This window comes from Microtus oregoni, unplaced genomic scaffold (genome assembly GCF_018167655.1).
Source record: "Microtus oregoni isolate MIOR12 unplaced genomic scaffold, Mior012 000001F_ref0000356, whole genome shotgun sequence".
NCBI lineage: Eukaryota > Metazoa > Chordata > Mammalia > Rodentia > Cricetidae > Microtus > Microtus oregoni.
Genome location: NW_024543060.1, coordinates 35442703 through 35465872, shown reverse-complemented (window position 1 = coordinate 35465872; position 23170 = coordinate 35442703). Strand labels below are relative to the sequence as shown.

The 23170-nt window shown below is 42.3% G+C and overlaps 1 protein-coding gene across 2 annotated transcripts in view; it reads right to left on the bottom strand.

Annotated features, from left to right (window-relative positions):
• The window catches only part of Lmo7 (LIM domain 7), a 192096-nt gene that overhangs the window by 108402 nt on the left and 60524 nt on the right, over window positions 1-23170 (bottom strand). For both annotated transcript variants that reach the window (XM_041665374.1, XM_041665382.1), the window contains exon 3: window positions 16325-16394. In XM_041665374.1, coding sequence (XP_041521308.1) covers window positions 16325-16394 — 70 coding nt within the window. The remainder of the gene's footprint in view (window positions 1-16324; window positions 16395-23170) is intronic.

Here is a 23170-nt window from a genome sequence, read left to right as displayed (position 1 = left end):
GGAACTGCCAAGAGACGCGAAGGGACCAGAAGATTATCCACGGTCGCGGTGCCAGCGGTGTGGCAGCTGACTTTTTGCCAGCACTGCTTGGCAGAGCAGGAGCCAAAACCACCACAGTAAGAGAGGCTGAGAGCTGGCAATTTAGGGCAGCAGAAAGCCGAGGGGAAAAAGGCCGAGTGCTCTGGTGAAGGTTGTTTGCCGACATGTTTAACTAGCCTGGGATCTATTGGCCTCAGGGAAGCAGTCACAGGCTTTGTCCAATAACAGCATGAATTAGTGGAACAGATCACCCAAATCACTTTACATCAATAGTCATTCTAAAACTCACCTGCTTTAGAAAAAAAAAAAAAGTTGAAAGGCTTGCTAAAGGAGTCTGTGTTCCATAGTACAGCCTGTAGCTCCTTTAAAAAGCCCATTGTAACAATGGAAAAAAGAGCTTTTAGGAAGTAAATTTAAGGAGGGGAAATTGCCTGGCAACACTTGAGAACCAGCTGGGAGGGAGCGCTTCCTTCTGCCAGGACATCATCCCGCCTCCACCCGACACTCTCCCAGGAGCCCAGATCAGCAGCCCTGACTCAAGCTTTTCCAGTCCCAGGACTTGCTGCTGCTCCAGGTTGACTCCCTTCAGTCAATGCAAAGGTCAGGGCTTGTCATGGTAAAAACACTGCTCCAGAAGCTACCTACTTAGTGCACAGTGCGCCTTCTGCCTTCCTAAGTCTTGGGTAATTGAACGGCAGTCTATCCTCCAGGACCCCATAGGCTCTCCCAAGGTCATCTTATCTCCTTAAATGTCCCTTGTCCCCTGCATGGTAATTTTTAGTTCTTGTATTATCTTAACTGGTCATTCAGCTGGCAACTTTTCCCTAGGACTGAGTTTTTACTTCTTGTCAGGTAGCATACTGAAGCACTTTACAAATATTATCCTATCAAAATATTACAAAGTCTCATTGTCTGTTACTTTTTACAGAGGAAATCTAGGCACCCAAGGTCAACAGTCCCACCCAAGCTCATACATTATTCTGTGGTGCTGGTCCCGTGCGGCAGTGTAACTCAGAGGGACACCTGTGTGAGATTCCTAATGGTGTATGGCTTTATTATCTCAGGCCCACAAGTCATCCATCCAGGTCAGGGGTTCTCAACCTTCCTAATGCTGCAACTTTTTAATACAGTTCCTCATTGGATGGTGATCCCAACCATAAAATTATTTTCATTGCTACTTCATAACTGTAACATTGCTACTGTTATGAATCATAGTGTAAATATCTTATATGCAGGATAAGTGGTATGTAGACCCTGTCAAAGGGTCATTTGATCCCTAAAGGGGTCACGACCCCCAGGTTGAGAACCACTGATCTAAGGTCTCACTGGGCTGAAATCCAGATGTCCACAAGTTATGTTCCTGCATTCTGAGATAGAGATTACTTTCCCATCTTCTAATGGCCACTGACAGTGTGACTCACTCTCCTGTCCAACCATCTTCAAAGCGAGTTGCCTTAGATGAATTCATCAGGGTCTCCTTAAGCCTTCTTCTTCTATACACAGGCTTGCGAGTGCACTGGCCCCACCTCAATCCCCAGCCTTAAAATCAGTAGACCAGCAACCTCAGTGCCATCCTAACGCTCCTTGGCCTCGTGAATGTTCTCAGTTTCCGTGGTTTATAATGCAAGGCACCTTTGAGACCTGTTTTAAACTACAGCACTGTCTAAGCCTCCTTTAAGGAAGGTCTAATGTGCTGGGTCCTCCCTTCTAAAGGCCCCCATAACTCAAGGTTGGACTTCAAAGTGCTCGGTTACTGCCAAAGACTCATCAATAATGCTTACTCATCAAAGAAGGGTGGTGGGCTACCCCTGAGAGCTTAGGGAGAGAAAGGGCTACGCTGGGATTCTATAACGCACAGCATCTCCGGCATGCGATAAGTGGGCAGTGACCGGAAGTCACTGAATTGCACCGGTGACAGGCTTAGTGACTTTTTTTTCCGTTGGCATCAGAAGTGCACTGTTAACTGACATCATAGGCTTTAGCAATACCCAGGGAATCCTCATTCCCCTTTCATAGGAAGATATGTAAAATAAGTCTTGTCAAGTTTAGAAGAAAAAAATAAAGTGAATATAGGAAAATGTAAATTATAAAGCTGACAGTGTCATAGATAAAAATCTTAAGATATAAGATCACAAACCAAACAAAACCATCCTGGGTTCTCATGACCTTTTCTCCAACTAAGATATAGCTGACATTTTTTCGTGGAGTTGGGTCCATCTAGCTCATGTTTGTAAACTTTACTAATTTGTATTTAAGTTGAACTTAAACCAGACGAACTGAATTGCCACGATTCAGCCAAATACAAGATGTTTTCTTACGAACACTGATGAAAACTTAAGGGTCATAGTACTAGGTAGGCCAAAGGGGGTGGGAATCACCTCTGGCAGAGCCCATTGCAACTTAACCTTTCACATAATAGTTGACTTTTAATAAGTCTCCAAATATCAAAAAAGAATAAACTTCATCATATATCTTTTTACTTCCATATGTGCTTTTTACTTCCAACTCTCAATGCTAGATAGATTCTATAGCCTAACGGTATCCAGACACTTCTCTCTATATAGGCAGAGACATCTTGTCTATAGAAAATGAAGTTGCTGGAACCCAGTGAGAATCAGGAATTCAAGTAAAGAAATATTACTTCATAAAACAGTAACACATGATGGAAGAAAAGTAAGAAAGAAGGAAGAAGAAAGGAGGCCAGCTGAAGCTCACACTGAAATCTTAATGGGCCCCATGCCATATCCTCAGGCTTCATGGTTGAGGACTTGAGGAGTGTGTACCGGATAGCTTCGTATACACTTAACACAAGTTATAGTTATCTAAAAGGAGAAACCCTCAATTGAGAAAATGCCTCCATAAAATCAGGCTGTAGGCAAATCTGTAAGGCATTTTCTTAGTGATTGATGTGGGAGGGCTCAGCCCATTGTGGCTGAGGCCATCCTTGGGCTGGTGGTCCTGGATTCTGTAAGAAAGCAGCCTGAGGAAGTCATGGGGAGCAAGCTAGTAAGCAGCCCCCCTCCATGGAGGTGCAAACCAAACCCTTTCAACCACAAGTTGCTTCGATCATGGTGTTTCGTCACAGCAATAGGAACACTACAATATAACACTAAAATATTAATGTTCTTTCCCAAGTACTATCCAAGATGATGTCTGTCTTAGCTAGGGTTAGAGAACTGTAGGTACTTTCATATGGTAGGATCTGAGTTCTTTCTGTCTGTCCAAGGGATGTATGTTTTGCTTCCTGCCATGATGATGATGAAATAACCCTCTGAAACTACAAGCAAGCTCCCAATTAATTGCTTTCTTTTATAATTGTCTTGGTCATGGTGTCTCTTCACAGCCATAGAACAGTGACTAAGATAGTCTTTCGGAGGCTTTTAAGGGTCAGCCTTAAAAACTCCCTCTCAGAAACAAAATGAGATGCTACAATAAGTGAAGGAAAAGAATTCCCCACTACGTACTTTCATAGAACAGTTTCTTGATTGCTCTGCCATCCTCCAAGGTTTACAGTTTATGTACACATACAGGCACAATCAGCAACTCTCTGCCAATAACAAGGATACCAGGCATGCATTTCTCAGGGCCAAGAAAACAGATAAGGGCTAACAAACTGGGCACCTGTACCTTCCTTACTGGCTCAAGGGGGCGTGAGTTGTGAAATGCCAGGCATATCTGAAGAAGGCCAATAGAGGTAGGGGCTATGATTTCTAAGAGGGGGAGAGAGAGAGTTTATGTATACATTTGTGTGGCTAGCTAAGTTAGAAGTTTGTGCTCCAATAAATGTAGAATGGGGGAAGAGACGCTGTAGCTCTGTGCTTTCTAAGCACTCACTTTCACTGGGAACACAGCATCGTGGTAGCCATGACAACCTGCTTAACTGCAGAAGGAAAATGGGTAGCATTTATGTCCACATTAGCATTTTCGCCAAACGTTAGCTGATTAAAGGAGAACTCTCATCCCTAGAGATTACATCTACAGTGGCTAGATCAAAGGGGAAAAACTATGGCTGTGTAACGTAAAATGAAGAGCACACTTTCAGCCTATGGACCAAGTGGTGGGGCAGTTATTTCCTCTGATGCCTGAGTGAGAAGGATTTCCTTTCTCCAGGGCCTTTTCGAGAATTCAAGGCACCCAGTATATATTTTATATATCAAGATTATACAGCCAAATGAAAAGTCATCCTCCTGACTTCCAAAAGATTTATATATATCCAGTCGATGGAATATTTTCATGAGATAAACACACAAGTAGTAGGAAACACCCAAAGTTATTCTTGGGGAAGAAACGAAGCTCTTAGGGACGAGAGAAATTACAGGCAGGAGCAACTGATTTCCACAGCCAATAACTCAACAGCCTTTCCAGATGGGGCTCCCTATCGGGTCAGAGAACCAGTCCTCTGGCAGGTGGGCCTGGTGAAGACTAGTTATCCTGCTCTATTTCCCTGGTCCTTGGCAATAGTCTGGGAAACCTATCACCACTGGGTCTGAGAGAGCATGGTTTGTGTCTTCTGATTCATGCCCCGGAGCACATTGTCTTCCCTCTCTGTTATAGTCGCCATGGAAGAGCGTTAGTAAGATGGCCAGTGAAGCAAGAGAGGCAGTCTGTGGGGAGACACATCAGCAGATGCCATTTGTAGGGCAGACTTCTTCAGGCCCATAAACCACAGGTCTTGTGAGGAGTGCCTGGCAGTGGTTCCCTAGCAAGTCAAGCTTCTGTAACAGGCTCTTTATTCAGGAGGAAGAGGGGGGAAATCAAAGTGTAAAAGAAAGATAACGAATTCAGGGTGTAAAATTATCAGGAAGCTGCAATATATTGCATTTCTTCCTAGCCACAGTAAGCAACAAGGACAATCCAGCCTACACCCATTTCTTAAATTGTACTTATTTATTTATCCTTATCTGTTCATCTGGTTTTTTATTTTATTTTACCTCTCTCTCTCGCTCGCTCATGCAGGCGTGCGTGCGTGCGTGTGCGTGTGTGTGTGTGCGTGTGTGTGTGTGTGTGTGTGTGTGTGTGTGCACTGCTGTATGCATTTGAGGTCAGAGGGTGACTTCCTACCATCTGGGTCCCAGGAATCACACTCAGGTCATCAGGCTTGGTGGCAAGTGTCTTCACCCACTGAACCATCTTGTCAGCCTAAGCCCAGACCATTAATTCCTGATCCAGATGTTAGCACACTTGCTACACCTAGAGTTCTGACATCCATCAATTAAATTGTTTCCTGCGTTTCATCTCATCTTTTCTTTTGAAATATAAACACGACAAGTATAAAGCTTTAAAGCCAATGGTCAGTAATTCTTCTTAAAATTTCCATAAATCCAAACATTCTAACATTGAGATGCCAGCCAGCCTTTGAGGAAACAAGGCATGTGGTAATTGAGGTAATGCCATGACCACATGGCAATGCATAGAACTAATAGGAATGGCTTAATTTAAGATGTAAGAGCTAGTCAGAAATATGCCTGAGCCATTGGCCAAGCAGTGCTGTAATTAATATGGTTTCTGTGTAATTATTTGGGACACACAAGTGCAGTCTCTGTCTACACTGGCGTTTTACCAGCCATTTAAGATCATCCTATAGATATTACCACAGAGCTTAGTTTTGTCTATTTTGACTATTCTAAGTCCTTAAGGCTATGTGTCTTGCCAGAATGAAATTAAGGCAGATGCACTGGAGGGAAATATTGGAGGTATAAATACATAAACTATTCATAAATAAAATGACATAGTGTCTGGACAATGACAAGAGATCACAGAAGCCAGAGACCCCCATCTTGCCTGCAGGACTCCACACAAGGGTTGCCAGTGGGGACCGAGCCCAGTACTCCTGCCTCTCAAAAGACATCTGCCTCCAAGGTCTCAGGGTGAGCACATGTTGGCTGAAAATTTAAAAAGCAGTGCCACGGAGCCACTGACCCCTTCCTTGGTCCATTTCCTCACCTCTATTGGGTCTTCTGCACTCCCTGGGGACCATGCATTTCTGGTGAGGAAGTGAGCTGGTGGTGGTAATTTCTTGAATTTTTTTAAGAAAAAAAAAAACCTGATAATTAATTGCTTTCTGCAATGTTGCTAGGAAAAAATAGAATTGATAATGCTTACTTTTTTCGCTTTTATTCATTTTTCTTAACTTATTGATATTAGGTAACCCACAATCTTTTTATCTGCCTGCAACCAACACTCCAATGACCCATATTTATTTATTTATTGTTTGTCAATTTGTTTGAGACAGAGTCTCATGAAGTCTGGGCTGGCCTCAAATTTCCCAGGTAACTGAGGTTGTCCTTGTCCTCTTGCCTCTGTCTCTTAAGCTTTGATATTGTAGGGGTGTGCCCAAAACCCCCTACTTCTGCTTCATATTTACCACCTCAAAAAATAAGTACAAACATCTGCAATACTCATATAGTACAAGGAGCCACCAAGCCCTCTCCACTCGAAATACATGGAAAGGCTCCCACTTCTCATTTGACCTTGAGGACATCAGTTCTTCTTGCCTGGAAGACTACATCAGTCAGACTCCCCAGAGAAAGAAAATCAACAGGATGGATATAGAAAGGGGCTTCGTAGGTCAGCCAAATGGCTAAGCAAGTAAGGGTGCTTGCAGCCAACCCTGACAACTTGTGTGCAATCCCAAGAATCCAGTCGGAAGGAACCATTCCTGAAAGTTCTTCAATGGCCTTCACAAATGTGTGTGAATGTGTGTGTGTGTACATGCACGCTCACGCGCACACACACAGAGTAAAGTAGTAAATAAAACTAGAAATTTTTAAAAAGTTAAATGTTAAAGCGTGGCCTTATCATAAGACATTATATGGAGCTCAAAATGTCCCAAGCTGGAGATCCAGGAGAGTTGAAGGCTTGGTGCCATCCCAAAGCCTGAAGACCTGAAGAACAAGAAAGCTGATGGATGTCTGTGATCAGCAGTCTTTGAGACAGCTGGCTGGACAGGCAAGAACAACTGGTCCTTCAGTTCAAGTCAAAGGGAGGAAAACCCACAGGACTGCTCGAGCAGGCTGAAGAGCTCCCTCTCACTAGGAAGCTCAGCTGCCTTCTCCAGGGTGGACCTTCAGCTCACTGATGAATAAGGCCCACCCATAACTGCTTCCCCTAATCTACTCAACAGATTCAAATGTTAATATCATCTGAACACACACTCACAAACAATGTCCAGCATCACAGTCGACCGACAATCTGTGCATCCGTATCACAGTCCGGCTGATACAGGAAATGAACCCCACTCTCGCTGAAATAGTCTACTCTTCGGGCAGTGGCACTGAACACGCTTTAGCAGATTTCTTCAGCTATAACACACCCCATATGATCCATGCTCTTAAAACACGCACCACACTGCTTCTTGTGAATACTCACAGATAATGTCTACCCACAACCACAGCAACCGCTAGGCTTAGAACAACAAATTACATTCTCCCAGAATATCTCCTGGACTCCTAACTACACTTTATACACCAGAACCCGTGAGGCTTCCTCCAGTCCGGCTTCCCCACCACTCCTCACCCCAGTCAGACCCTACTCTCTTCCTTACGTCTGGAAAACGCCCACTGGCTCCAACCTTCCAAAGCTCACTCCTGACAGCCGCTTCATTCAGGCCCCTCGTCAGGGCCATCGCTGATCCACTCACACTACTTTCCCCGTATACAACAAAGGCACTATTATATTTTCTCCCTGGAATTACGGGCACCCATCAAAGGTATTCGTTTACAGGACCCCGTTTGGGCTCTCACCTCACTGAAAGGAATGTCAGCTCCCGGAGAGAAGAACTTTCTCTGCCTTCTTTGTAGCCTTGTCCCAAGTGTGAGAAAGCGGCCTGACCTCATGGTAGACCTTCAATAAAGTGTTTCCAGGAAGGGAGGGCCTTCCTGAGACTTATCAAGGAACCAGTGCCCTACACTAGTTTCCAACCTTCCTTTCTGTTTCTTATCAACTTCATTTGCTCCTCGATTGGCAATTTCTATCTAACAAAAATGACCTTAAATCGGAATGAGAAACCATGAGATAATCCTACTCAAATACTTAATCCATTTTTTTTGGATTAATGATTTTAGCTCTGCAAGTTATAATGTTGCTTCAGCGATCCTAATTCATTAATGTTAGAAAAGAAAAAAGAAGTTGCCCTCGAGGCAGAAACTTGGCATATAAACGTTGATCTCAGACAAAAAAAAATGAGCAGGTTCGGGAGCTACAGGAAAGCACTCCTGAACTTGTGCCAGAACCATGATTAAGAGATCGTGTCTGGAAATAAAACAGGAGTTTCCTGCTTTACTGCAATACATCATCCGCTGGGTATCAGCAACAACTCGGGGGACCAGGGGGATGACTCAGAGGGTGAAGGTGCCGGTCCTGCAAGCCTGGCAACTGAGTTCAATCCCTAGTGCCCAAATAAAGGTGGACGGTGGCAACCAGCTCCACAGCTGGCTTCCGACCTCCACATATGCGCCAGAGTGTGTATACCCCCACATGCACCTAAAAATAAAACAACTCGAAGTTGATAATAAGTTTTAAGTTCACAGTCCTGACGACACTCATTTTTTATTGAAAGGAAGAGAGAAGAGAGGCGATAAGAAGGCTTGAAGTCTCCTGAGAGTTTTGTCAATGGCACAGCCACCACTGCCTTCTTCATATGCCACCAATATGGAAGTGTTTAGGCACCCCAACATTTCTTGCTAACACTTCTTGCCAACAAGATGACTAACAAACATAGCTGTGTCTAATCCACAGATAACCCTGGGACTATTGGGATTGTTTCAAAATATAGATGGCGAACCACAGAAATCCCAGGGAAACATACATTATCAAAATAAATAAGCATAAAACCATGGGAAACATTTTTGATTTTTAATGTCATCTTATTTTCAGTAGATGCTTAACTTTGACTCAGTAATTTCTTATATAATTAAGCAATACAATAATATTAATTCTACAATACTGTTTACTCTTTACATCAAAGATGTAGTACTCAGAGTTTCTCTGTTAGTGACACTTGGTTTATGAAGAAACAATGAATCTCAGTACATGAGAGGCTAAGGCTAGAGGACTGGGCAGTTGAGGCTAGCCTGGGCTACATCATGAGACTGTTTCAAAAGAAAATAAATACCAATCTTTTTTGAATGAGACTAAAAATAGAGCCATTTTAGCATTTAAGTTAAAGTTAAACAACATGTAAATGTAGTTTGTGGTCCCTTAGTGGGACATTGCTACAATGTAGTTTAATAATGAAATAATTTGCCAGGCAGTGGTGGCCCACACCTTTGATCCCAGCACTGGGGAGGCAGAGACAGATCTCCGAGTTTGAGGTCAGCCTAGTCTACAAAGCGAGTTCAAGAACAGCCAGAACCATACAAAGAAGCCCTGTCTCAAAAAGCCAAAATAGTAATAATAATAATAATAATCTATTTTAATCAAGTTTATTAATACCTTCTAATACTTAGTGTCCGTATTTGGAAATGGGGAGAGAAAGAGAAAGATTTATCTTTGAACTCAGTGGAACATCAAGGTCTGATGTAGTAGATATAAAATTGATCCAAGGTGGTGATTTGCAAGAAATAAAATGTAAAGAGCATGAAAACTCATGGAAGCCCAGGAACATCACTAATTATCAAATGTGGTGAAATGAACATCCCAACAATAAAAGGGGAATTAAACATGAGTAGACAGCTCACCAAGGGAGGGGCTCGCTGGCCCATTGTGGCAGAGGCCACACCTTTCCGAGTTTATAGAGGTTGACTTCCATCCCTCTGAAGATGGGGAATACAGCTGTCAGAATCAGCTAGTCTGATTGGCTGAGCAATCAAACAAACAAGGATGCATAAATCAAAGAGAACTCACTCAGGGAAAGCCTACCCAGTGATCTGAAGTAGAAAATCTCCTCAGAGTCAGCTACAAGATCAGGAAAAACTCTCCACAAGAGAGTTAACGTCTCTCTAACCTCCACAGCTAAAATTTTCCCCTAATTTAGTTTTGCTTTTTTTACATTCCAGCCAAAGTTTCCCCTCCCTCCTCTCACCCTAGTTCCTTTCTCCACCTCCGCCACCCATCCACTCCTCCTCAGTTTCTCTTCAGATATGGGCAAGTGGGCCTCCCCTGGTTATCAGCCAGCCACGGTATATGCAGTAAGACCGGGCATCTTCCTCTTCTATTAAGGCTGCATGAGGCAATCCAGGAAGGAACAGATCCCCAAAACAAGCAACAAGAGTCAGTGACAGCCCCTGCTCTCACTGTTAGGGTCTCGCAAGAAGACTAAGTCACGCAGTCTACGTGGCTCTTTTATCTCGCTATAGAGGTCTTAAGTGTCTAGGCATTTCCAGTATTCTGTTGGGTGGACTGGTTTGGTTTTGACTGTTTGTTGGGTTTGTCAAGGAACACAGGGAGCTCAGGACCTTAGATATGCCAGGGAAGCAGAAAGTTATGCCTCCAGTTCCAGAGTTTTCTATTCTTAAACACCCGAACGTGCCCGCAAGCGCATCTGTTAATTATTACTAAAGAGATAATTCCTCGGAGGCCCACGCAGGTCAGCGGTTAGCCAGAGAATGAGTTCCTTAAGAAGGCAGCTGTTTGGACAAGTGGGCTGTGGTCAGGAGCATTAGTTTCCTTTGGCTCATTAGATTTATACTTCTTAAATTATTCCATTCTAGAAAAGAGAAAAGAAAAAACAAAATCGGGGGCTTTTTTTTCCCCTAAAAAATATGCCCTTGAGGTCTACCACTTTGGGATTTTCTTGTGGAAACAGAAGAAGAGCACCATTGCCTACAAAGTTCACTTTCCTTGAAAGGGGGAAACAAGGGTGGGGTGGTAGTTCACGGAGACAGTCCACATCACAATAGCAAGGCAGTGTGACGTCAGCCTGACAGCCGGTCCCCAAGTCAAGTTTCCACAGCTTCTGGGAAGGAACACTCTGATGCAGAACCAGACTCCAGTCAGTCACATCATCCTGCTGACACCCAGGGACAGCGGAGGGAGAGTGGACAATGCCACACAAGCACACACTAACTACTACCCACCTGGAACACAGCAGTCAGAATGACCCAGGCCTGATTCAGTTCTGCAGTGTCCATCACGAAGGTAAAAGAGGTTAACATGGCCAGTGGCATAAGCCAGCCGGGAGGTTCGTCTCATCCCCTGGGTTTCCTGCATTCCAATGAGGAATCTGCCTTCTTGGCTTGTGTGTTCCACCACACATAGTCTACCCCTCAGAGTGAACCTTATTTTTTTTCTTGAGATACTATCGGCTAGATAGCTGAGGGTAGCCTCACACTCACTGTGGAGCCTAAGCAGGCCCTGAATGATTCAGTATCCTCCTGTCTCAGCTTCAAGAGTGCTGGGGTTAGAGGTCTGAACCACATGCCAGGCAAAAACAAAAGTAATTCTTTACATCAAGCAAGTTCTATCCAGTCCTGATTTCCATACAAATGTGAACACGCCAAGACTTTTTCCAGGAAGCCCACTGATGGCCAAGTAAATGAATCTAAGCACATTTTCTGGACCACCACGTTTCACAGAAACATCATAACTGAAATGAAAATGTGAGGTGAGTTTGTGGGCAGTCAGCCAAGGGATCCCTATAGCAAGGCCTGGTGCAGGCTGCCTTGGTTCTCCAGCTCAGTGGCTCTCAACCAGGGGTGGTTTTATCCCACAGAGGACACTGGCAATGTCAGAAGACTCGTTTAGTGATCAGAAATGACAGAAAAGGGAAGCACTTTTGTCCTTCAGTGAGTCCCAGAGGCTGCTTAGGCCTCTATAGAATCAACAACACCTAGGGTAGAGTACTCAATACAGAATTATCTGCCCCTGCATCCACAGGGCTCAGGGTGTGAACGGCAGTGCTGGGGTAAGAAGCCTTGCTTTACTTAAATCCAAGTACACTGTCAGGTGTCCAAGATGGCTGAAGGATTTAAGGTTACTAACTTCCTTGCTGTTTTCCCTCATATTGTATTTCACAAAGGCTAACGTATCCCATGGTAAACATTATTCTGCTTCAATAGCTCTTTTCACTACCGGGATATCTTGCCTGTTCCTTGGGGTTTTATTATGTTGTTGGACATTTTTTTATTCCTATATTGTTAGTTTTGTGTTTCAGTATGTTGAACATACCCACACTTAGCACTAGATAACATTTTAGAAGATATAAACTAACTGTTGGGTTAGTTGGTGGCTTTTCAAACCCAATTTTGAGATGAATAGCAAGCAGAGAAGAAATAGGAAGAATATAATTGTTTATGAAACCAGATGATCAAGTAAGGACCATGAGATGTCTTGGTAAGAAATGGCATTTGTCCTCAAGCCTGGTGACCTGAGTTTGATCCCTGAGACCTACATAGTAGGAGAGAACCAACTAGTACAAATTGTCCTCTGAAGTACACACCAAACCACGGAATACACAGAGACAGAGACAGAGACAGAGAGAAACCCTATCACTAGAACATACAAGAGAACACATTCTCTGACCTTCTAGAGAAAACAATTACATCAATGTTTCAAGAAAATCATGTAATATAAATCTCTCTAGCCACGTACCATATCTCAGAACCTACTCCATGATTTTCTCAATTCTTTGCTTTTGTTTTTAAAACACAATGCACAACTCGCATAGCTAAAAATCTTTAGGAAGGAGCCGTGGAGGAAAGCCCATGAAGCTTCCTAACCACTCAGATCACGTTTCCATGCAGAAGCTCTTTCAGGATTCAACGTCTTTGGTGCATCTCCCCTTACTTAAGCACCCACCCACTTTAACCTTCCAGGCTCTGAATGATTCAAAAGAAGCCAACGCTCATGGGCAATCCCATATACCCAAACAGCTACCTTCTCCAAGAACTCTTTCTCAGGCTTGCTGGTAAGCAGAAAGAGAAAAAGGGCCTGGTACATTCAGAATCCTCTTTTGAATCTCAGATAAGAGATGCCAAAGAAAGATTGTGCTGGGAACGGCACAGGAATGAAGAAGTAAGCTGAGCTGGCATGTTTATGGGTGTACACTGGCTTACCTCAAGAGGCAGCTGATAGAGCATCAAAATAAACTATCTTCACCTGACTTGGCTTGAAGGCTTCACTACTGAGAAAGGCATCCTAAGGAAAGTTGGTGAAGTCCAAGTGAAGCGCTTCTAAGGAAGACACCTGATGATGACCTCTGTGTGTCTCTCTGTCTCTGTCTCTGTGTGTCTCTATATCTGTCTGTCTCTCTCCTATTTCCCTCTGTGTGTCTCTCTCTTGTCTCTTGTCTCTCTCCTGTCTCTCTCTCTGTTTCTGTGTGAGAGCGAGAGCCGGGATGGACAGAGGCAGAGAGACTCTCTCTCAAGCGCATGCGCGCGCGCACACACAAACACACATATATAACATGCAAAATTTGATTAAGAAGACTTTTGGATTATATCAACCTGAGTTTCCTGTGTGATTATTTCAGTTCTGGGCAACTGGGACAAACAAGTCTCCTCTCCTCCAACACAATGGAAACATGGTCATCCCTTGTTTAAAAAGCTCTTTTATCTCTTGTATGCATTATTGTCTGTGTTGGGTGCTGTGAACATAACTGTTAGCATTATGAAAAGTCTGCCCTAGTTATTCAGTATTCTTGCACAGATGCCAAAATCCCAGGTTTTTTTTCCTACTCCTTAGGAAACTATCAGAACTCAACCTTTTGGGATGTCAGTCCAATGTTGTCCTCTTTAACACATTCACTTTGTGGTGCCTTCTTGCCCACTTGCTAATTGATTTGTGTGCCTCTGCTTCCCTGAAATTGAAGTCAAAGTCTACAGTCCTTTGTCCTTCTCTTACAACACCCTAGTGTAGTGCTAGAAAACTCCTCAACCTAACAGACAGTCAATTATTTGTTAACAGAAAGAACATGCATGCATTGAAGACTTGAACATCAAACTCCTCGTTATCCCTCAGTCCTCATACCAATCCCTCTCCAGGTGGATGCTGGAGTCACAAATTTTGTTAGAGCCATTGTGACAAGCATCAGCAGGCAAACGAGGTGTGATGCTCACTTCAAACCCATTGGGCTTAGCCCACTCTGCAGCTAAAATCTTTCTTACACACCCATACCCCATGGAAATGCTCGCTGCACAGTGCTTAGAAAAGCCTTCTATTTAATATACCGGAAATGCATTTCATTTTAGCTTCTAAAGATAAAATTCAAACTGGAGAGAATTTCTGATGCTTGAAATAGAAATGCCTGGAGAGGGTTTGGGGCTTAAAAATAAACTACGTTTGCGTTTGCATCTAATCATACAATCGTAAAGTTGAATAAAGCCAACAGTAGCCAACAGCAACAAACAGCACAATTCAAGCATCCCAGATTCTCGGGGGCATATTTGAGATCAAAGACTAATTTCATTTAAAATGCAGGTAACTGATCCAAGAAATGAAAGTTCAAAATCAAAAAATTAAACTATCTAAGAATAACTCAGCCCACTGGAAAAGACAGTGTAACTCAATACAATTCAAACATTTATTTTTGTACAGGTTGTTTAATAAGTCATTTTCATATAAAGCTTATTTATTTTATAAGACTGAATGTTTCCTCCTGGAAAGACTTCAGGGACGCATTCCTTTAATGTTATTTTTTGAATAACTAGAAGAATAGGAAATAGTGTGTGTGTGTGTGTGTGTGTGTGTGTGTGTGTGTGTGTGTGTAATAGACATTTTACTTATCCAAATTTAAGACCAGTACAAATTACAGATCAGCTACCTATTCATGACAGGTCTAGAATACGTGCAGTTTGATTAGAAGCAGTCAGTACTGGAACCAGCGGTTCTAAGAACTTTATATGCCTTCTAAATTCCAAAGAAACCTCAACACTTCATTCCTTCTCTCCCAGACAGTTATTTTCCAATAATAAATCCTTGGCCAAACTCAGTCCTGTCAGGTTCTGATGAGATTTTGATGCTCCTGCAAACCCAGAAGCTGGGGCATGGCTGTCTGTGGCTCCCCTGGTCATTTGTCACAGCTGTAAACTCATGGAAGCCCAGAAAGAAGTCTTGCAAATAGATTATTAGAAGAGCATTGAATAATCCATAGATTATCAGTTAGGTTTTAGATTCCAATTATTAATTATGCAGTGCTTTCTGAGATCTTTTTAATTGATTTCTGTCACCAGTATAGTAATTTTATTTAAAGATTAATTTTTATGACTTGTAATCTAATTATGTGACAGGAGCATACGTACCAGAGTATCAGCGCCCTCTGGGTTCAGATGAAGGTGTCAGATCCCTTAGAGCTGGAGTTACAGGTGATTGTGTGCCACCTGATATGGGCACTGGGAGCTGAACTGAGAACCTTTAACCCTTACCCTGTGCCCTTAACTGCTGGACCATCTCTCCATCCCACCAGTATTGACAGGTAAGGCTTATTAAATCTGGAAAGTTCTTCATCAATTTTGTTTCATTATACATTTTCTCCAAAGGCATCGATTCATGTTATCATTGGTGTTCACGGTGTCTTGAAAATCTAAATAACCACATGGCGAGAGTGTGTAGTATTTCTTAATACTTAGAAGAAATCTTCCATTTGAAGACAGGAGGGCTGGGAATAAAGCTGTGATATGGTGTTTGGCTAGAAGACTTATGGGCCTTGCTTCTACTTCCAGCACCACTAAAAGGAGAGTCATAATGAAGGTGGGGGGGGGGGCATCTGGGAATCACTGGTGCTTCTGTAGAAACGATGTGACCCTGACACAGAAGAAGGCAGAGGCACATCCATCAACAGGAAGGCGAGCGGGCCTTGATTATTCTGCAGATATTCTTATGACCTAAGTGAGCATAATACACAAGCCTGCAGCCGCAGAAACACACCAACCAGGGAAAGCCTGACACTCTGAGGAGCTGCTGTGGCTGACCAGAAAATGGCACACGCACTCACGGTAGAGCTGTAGGAAGAACGGAGCAACTCGCATGCAACTTGTGGAAGAAAGAAGGCCAGAAAAGGGACAGCCAGACCTTGAAGCATCATAATCCAAACAAAAACAAATTAAAACGAGAGCCTCTGGCCAGAAAGAAAGGGCTGAAAGACAAAAGAAGGTTGCCACTCTTTTTAAAGTGACAGTAATTACAGATGAAGGGACCTACTGTGACCACTTTCTTAAATTTCAAAGACAAAAACAGTTTTAAAGTGAGAACATTCAAAGTCCTCTCTTCTAAGCATTTTGAAATATATAGCACATTATACTATATCAGAGGGACATAACACGGCACACAAAGATATGCACAATCGCTATTTGTTGGTTAAAAATAAAATGAAGCTGAAGAAACCTAGTTTTGAAGGTAATGTATTACTTACCAAACCTGCAATTGGTGTAGACAGTCTATTGATCTTCTTAATGATGCCAGGTCTGAGCTTATTAATCAAACTGAAAGTAAATAAACAAATAACACATGCAGTTACAAAAACGCCAAGGTGAGTTTAGTGCTCATTGAAATCATCTCAAAGATTTTGAGTAGATAATTCCAATCCCAGAACTACGTGGCTGTTCCGAGCCAGCGGCCCATCAGAAGACAAAAAACAACTAAATTCAGTTTTTAAACTCAAAACAAAGAACTCTGAACCCGGAATCAGACCTCTATATCCAAAAGCCCGTGTCTTTAAAAATAGTTTCACAAGCAATAAAGAAAGGCTCAATCTGGTTCCATTTCATCACGCAGATGATGGTAAGAGTACCATCAGAATTCCCTTCACTTGGCCCTAGAAACACATTTCCCTATAATAATTCTCAATGGGATGTTTTTTGTTTTCTCATCTGGTTCCTTGTTTCTACCCACATTGTTTCACGTGTAAAGGGTGCAAAGGAACTCATCCAAATAATTGACTATTTCTTACTGGTAACACGTTCACGCCCATGACTGATTACCAGAGCAGAATGACTGGGTGAAAATTAAATGTACCAGAACTCCTCCGAATTACCCTGGGATCTGATACTGAGTGTCTTCCAGTTAATATGACACACATGGCAAAGATATCTGCGCCTCTACACACCAAAGCACAAGGAAAGCAACTCATCGTTGACACCCGCACTAAAGGGCTATTCTGCGGCTAAATTGCGGTTGGCGTGGATTCATTCATTTTCTTCGCTGATAGAGTCCGACCACATAGTAACTTAATACACAGTGTATTCCCATTAATGTGAGCGTGGGTAATTAATCATTAATCACTGTCACAAAGCAGTGTCTTGAAATTGTGGATTTATTTTGGTGTTGTTTAACAATTCATCACCCAAATAAGCAATTCTTTATTCTGTAAGGAGGTCTGACAGGAAAGCACAACAAGAGGAGGAAATAAATCATCTAGCTCGCTGGTCTCTCCTCTGCAACGGGCACTGGTTGTGGGTGTGGGAGAGCGTCCTGTGGAATGTCACTCCTTCCTCATTCCAGAGATCTCTATATACATTTGCATTTGCTCGGAATAGGAAAAGGAGACAAAAGCATCTCCATCTAATAGCCTTCAGAATGTTGTTCGGCAACATTCAAAATTACAAAACATTGGCTTAGGAAGATTTAGCCTGGCAAACAAAAGTTGCTTTTCTGTTTTTGCAGTTTATTCACACAAAGGTCTTTAGACAACTTAACCACACATAATAACAGCCATCTCCTTGGCTTTGAGGATGCCTGGCTGAGAATGGAATTCGGGGCCTCATGTGGGCTAAGCCAGTATGTTACCACCAAGCTGCACTCCAGTCCCAGGCCCCCAGATTTATGTTATCCCCTCAACTGTGTCTCCAGGAGTCCTCATTTCTGAAGTGTACGTCGCAAGTCATTTAAAAAAGCCTTTTCCCTTCTCCCTCCACATCGTTTTTTCCTCAGTCGCCAACAGGGGATGGAGAAAATGATTAGGCAGATTACTAACAAATGGCAGCTGTAAATTAATCCCTCTAGTTTTTCCCTCCTGACTGAACGCTTCTATAGTTGTGGCATTTCTACGTAGCTATTACAGCTGGCTCCCCAGGAATGCATAGAAGAACTCGTAAGTGAGGTATTGCTTAAGAACAACATAATTCTGACCTAGCCAATCAAGAAGTCATTTATAGGTATTCACCACTATCTTGGCAGTGGTATTTTTAGAGTAATATTCTTCAGAGAATACATTCTTTCACTGCTATAACTTAGAAGCTAATTTTTATATATAAGCAGGAGTAACATATAACCTCTCAGGACACCTGAGCACAGTTGTCCTGACAGAGGGTAGGGTCATAAACTCCTGACCCACCCACTGAGTCACTGTGACTCTGACAAGGTCACTCTGTTTACCCAGTGACATGACGTATGACTTTTGTAATATAGTATCATAATTTCAAGAGCATTTTCTAGGCAGTTTCCAGAATGAATAATAAAACAGATTGCTGTCTGTAAAACAAGGGGCAGAGTAAGGAAGCAGCACAGACAGACAGATACCTTCTGGTGGGTGAACAGACTCCTCCCATCTTGGCAAATATGGCCACAGACATTACTTAGAAGCAACATCTACACAATGAATTAGTCTTCCTTTTCACACCTCAACCTTCTTACACATGTGCAAACAAGGAAACCACCACAAGGAAAAAAAAACAGCTCTCTGGAGAGAGCACACTCAGCCTTCAGGAGATCCAAGTCACTAGAGGGAAATACAGTTTGACTTCATCCATCATAACACCCAGCGTTCTAAGCACCAGGCTATGGAGGAAATGCACACACCGTTCTGACAATCACTGAGCATGCAAATCATTTGATGAGTTATGAACTTATGATTCTTAAGGAAGCACTTTTAGAATATTTTTTACAAGGATAAGAAAACGTTATGTGAGATCTAAAAGTAGTTAGATAAAATTTAAGTACACTTCATGGACCTCAGGCAGGGTCTCGAGTTAAAGGAAATTTAAGTACCCTGTATGGAAACACTCACTTTTACAAATAGACATGCTTTGCATAGTTAAGTGTTCTTGAATTTCACTTGTAGACTCTCTAAAGGGACACTGACTTCAGGTCACTGGCTCTGAAGCAAGAGTCAGATTACAGGATAAACTTCCAGATGCTCCCATGCCCTCTGTTCTTGGCCTGCGACCCCGTGTTCCATCCCTCCAGCCTGGAGTAGAATTATCTCTTTATCCCTCTCAAGCCTTCTCTTGCATGAGGGAACAAACCTGGTTATTGCTTACTTAGCCCAGCAGAGGTTTGTTCTCTTGGTAAGATTAAAACTAGAACACAAAATAACTCAGGGTACTCTCACAGTGACCTCAATAACCTTTTCCTCAGCTTCTTCTGAATGCTTGTGAACCTCCTAACTAGCATGTTCGAATGTTGACCTCCCAAGTTATGGTATGAAAGGGCAGGGCCCTTTGAGAGGTGACAGTCTGGTGACTCTGCCCCTCCTGAATGGGATTAGTGCCCTCAGTCAACAGGCCTTGCCCTTCCCCTATGGGAAGTCGTGGTGAGAAGATTACAATAAGAAGGTGGGTACTATGAACAATGGCCCTTACCAGACACCCAACCTGCACCCATCTTCGTCGTGAACTTCCTAGGGTCAGAACGGTGAGAACTAACATCCTCCTATATACAAGCTGCCTGTTTACTGGTAGTTGTTATTGTAGTCCAAATGGACAAATGCTCTATTCAAGGTGTCTACTCTCCCTTCTTCTTCCCTTTCCAGCAATGATGTTGTCTATCCTCTACAAAAGAGCTGAGTGGACCTGTGTGCTTAGAGCATTGGCTCCGTTCATAGACCTTTTCCTATCAGTAGAGATAGTCTGACTTCGCAACTCAGGTGCAACCCTCAGAGAAAGCCATCTATAAAGCTCAACATGGCTCAGGCATGAACATGTCTAAGGAGAGCCTGAGTCTGACATTCTACTGTGGGCTAGCCTGCAAAATTAAAAAAAAAAAAACAATAATAGCTCTAAACAGCAAACTTCACTTCTCCCCTTTGAGAACTCTCCAGCAAAACGTTCAAAATTCAGCAATACCTATTTACCTCCTGTCTCCGAAGGTTTTCAAAAACCCATGGGAAAGCATACACAGGAGACTATGCGGATGCACTCAAAGAGCTTGGTGACCTAGGGGTGATCTTATTAGTCATCTGTTCGGGCACATTTCTGTTACCTGCTAAGGCATTTTGTAAATGTGTACCTTCACACTATCCAAGTTTTATAATTAAGTTTAATTGTTTAATTGTTAGGTTTATCTTGAGACAGTGTTCCCTGTAACTGGCCTCAAGCTTGCTTACGCGCACCCAGGGGTGACCTTGCACTTCCGATCCCCTGACTCGGCAGCCCACCTGGATTGTGCAGTGTAAAGACTGAGCTCAGAAGCATACAAGATGAGCAGCCATCCACTGAACAATGTCTCCATTCCGCAGTTTGTGAAAAAGGCACAGAAGGAAAGACACACCTTCCCTGCAAACCAAAGCTACAAATATCTTTTCATTGATTATTAACTACAGGGTATTTATTTATTTGTTTACTTTTATTATAAGTAGGAGCTCTGCTCGTTGGACACTGCATGCTTACAAAAGAAAGCCCTGGGCAAGGCTCAGGCACAGAACAAGAAGAGAAGTTTAACTTCTTGGAGCAAAGCCCTGAAATCCACCTTGAATTTTTTTTTTTTGGGGGGGGGGGGGTTGTGTAAAATTTTCAAAATTTCTAACTTCTTTAAGGCAGTAAATTTAGAAAAAAAAATACTTTACTGTCAATAAAATGTCATAATTTTTTAACCAATACCACTTGTCTATATTTTCTGTTCCAGAGGAATGAAATTTTATCGTTTTTCTCCTAATTGTGTTGATCCAGAGAGCGAACTGCCAGATCCAGTCCAGATTGGTTATCTTCAGATGTCAAGTTTGTAGGTCAACGGTTTCTGTCTGCATTCATATTTTAAAATAGAGAGCGCATTAAATAGACGGTGAACACATTTTCATGGGTAAGATCACCAGTATTAGTCATTTCAAATTGAAGAGTAAAAACTTTCGGTATAAAAATTCATTACTGTATTCGTGTTTTCAAGCATAAGTGATAAAAACTCAACTCTAACATAAATAAAAACTCGACAGCAGACGCTGAGACGGACACCCATGCGGCAGAACAGGGAGTCCACACCAGTGTGACTGTTGTCATTTTTCCTACAATGGCTCTTTACTGAGGCTCATCAGTACACTTGAAAACATGCCAGAGTGCAGGAAACGGTTATACAATGTGACTTGTGTGTATATGTTTTCAGGGGTCACCATCTTGTGCTAACCAATGGGGGTCAGGGGGCTTCTCCCTGGGAACATTATCCCTCATGCTCTCGACATTCCTTAATTGCCATCCCTTGTCAATGCTTGAGGCCCCGAGATTTCCCTTCGTATGTTAGTCTGTCCTTTAGTGTCGTCCTTGTTTACGTCTTGTTTAGGCAGCATGTTGTTGAGATTTCATGGGTGTAGCTTTCCTGACATTTCTAGGAGATGTGATCTCACAGCGGACTTCCTGTTCCTCTGGTAGGTTATATTTATCTATTTAGGAATAGTTAAGAATATAAATAACAACAATTAAAGAAAAAGAGGACATGAATTTGAGGGAGAGCAAATGTGCCTAGGAGTGGGTGGAGGAGGGAAGGAACAGGGAAAAGTGGTGTCACACTTTAATTTCAAAGTTTTTAAAGTGCATGAAGCAAGACCTGGTGGGGTGGGCTGGGCTGACCACAGATTCTTCTCAATCTGAGCAATTCCAGTAACTCCAGACTAATGGACCGAACAGCAGGAAATTTCCTCTATCCAATCAGGATGGACAGCACGTATTTAGACAGAGACATTACAGAGAAAACTCAAGGATCACAAACCTTTTACTCCTACAAGACAAGAGAAAAGAAAATCCAGGCAACCTTGGATCCAGTATGATATATTAGATATGATATATCAAAGGCACAAGCCGTGTAAGAGGCAATTGATGTGTTAGATTTCATTAAAATTAAAAATGTTGGTTACCCAAAAGATGCTGCCAAGAGAGTGAAAAGACAAAGTATAGAATGAGAGAATATATAAATAAATATATATATGTATATATATATATTCACAAGGCATACCTGATTGATGATTACTCAAAATAAAGAATTTTCAAAACTTGTCAAGCTTAAAAACAAAGCAAAACACTGCTTTAAAAAGGAAACAAAGACTTTAAGAGCTGCCCCACCAAATAAGCTACACAGATAATATGCTATGAGATAAAACTCCACACGACAATGTCAATAGGGAAACGCAAACTGGAACAAATTGCTAATGCCACCTGCCTACAACCTCTAAGAAAGGCCAAAATCTATAACTCCGACAACACCAAATGTTGGCAAGAACATGGAGCAACAGGAATGTGCATTCATCACTGGTAGGAGCGGGAAGCCCTGCGACACTTTGGAAAACAGTGTGCTAGGTCCTTATGGAATTAAACATAACCTTACCATATTAGCCAGCAGTAATAGTCCTCAGTGTTCACCAAATAAGGTGAAAAATGTCTGGCCACACAGGCACTTGCCCATGGACGTTTATGGAAGTCTTATTCACAATTACAACCCTAACATCATGATGTCCTCTCACATTAGGTAAATTGGGATAAATAAACTGGCTCACCTATAAAACTGAGATATCATTTGGTCCAGAAATTAAATGAGCTACCAAGTCACAGAAGATATGAAGCCAATTTAAGCTAATATTATTAACTGAAATCAGCCATGTTTTATTATATCCTACATAATAATAATATGCATTATTATGTTATATAATACATTATAGGAATATTGTATTACTATTACATCATAGACATATAATGCATTATATAACATTCAGGAAAAGATAAAACTATGAAAAGAATCTATGGAAGAGAAGGCTGATGGGGCAGAGCATGGGATTTGTAAGGCAATGGAACTACCCTATATGATACTATGATACCGTTCCTTTATACATGTGATTAGGTGCTCCCCAATTTTTGGCACCACAAAAATGGCAGCATGCATATTTCTCTAGCCTCCTTTCACCTTCCTTCTATTTCCAAAACTGAAAGCATTCGTGTTAATCTCTAATAAACACCAGGAAAGGAATTCGGCAGCACGAATCAGTTCGCATTCTCGCCAGCGTCCCTGAACCTACCTCTTGGTTCCCTCACACTTTCAACACCACAGACACTTTCTGCCTCTGCAT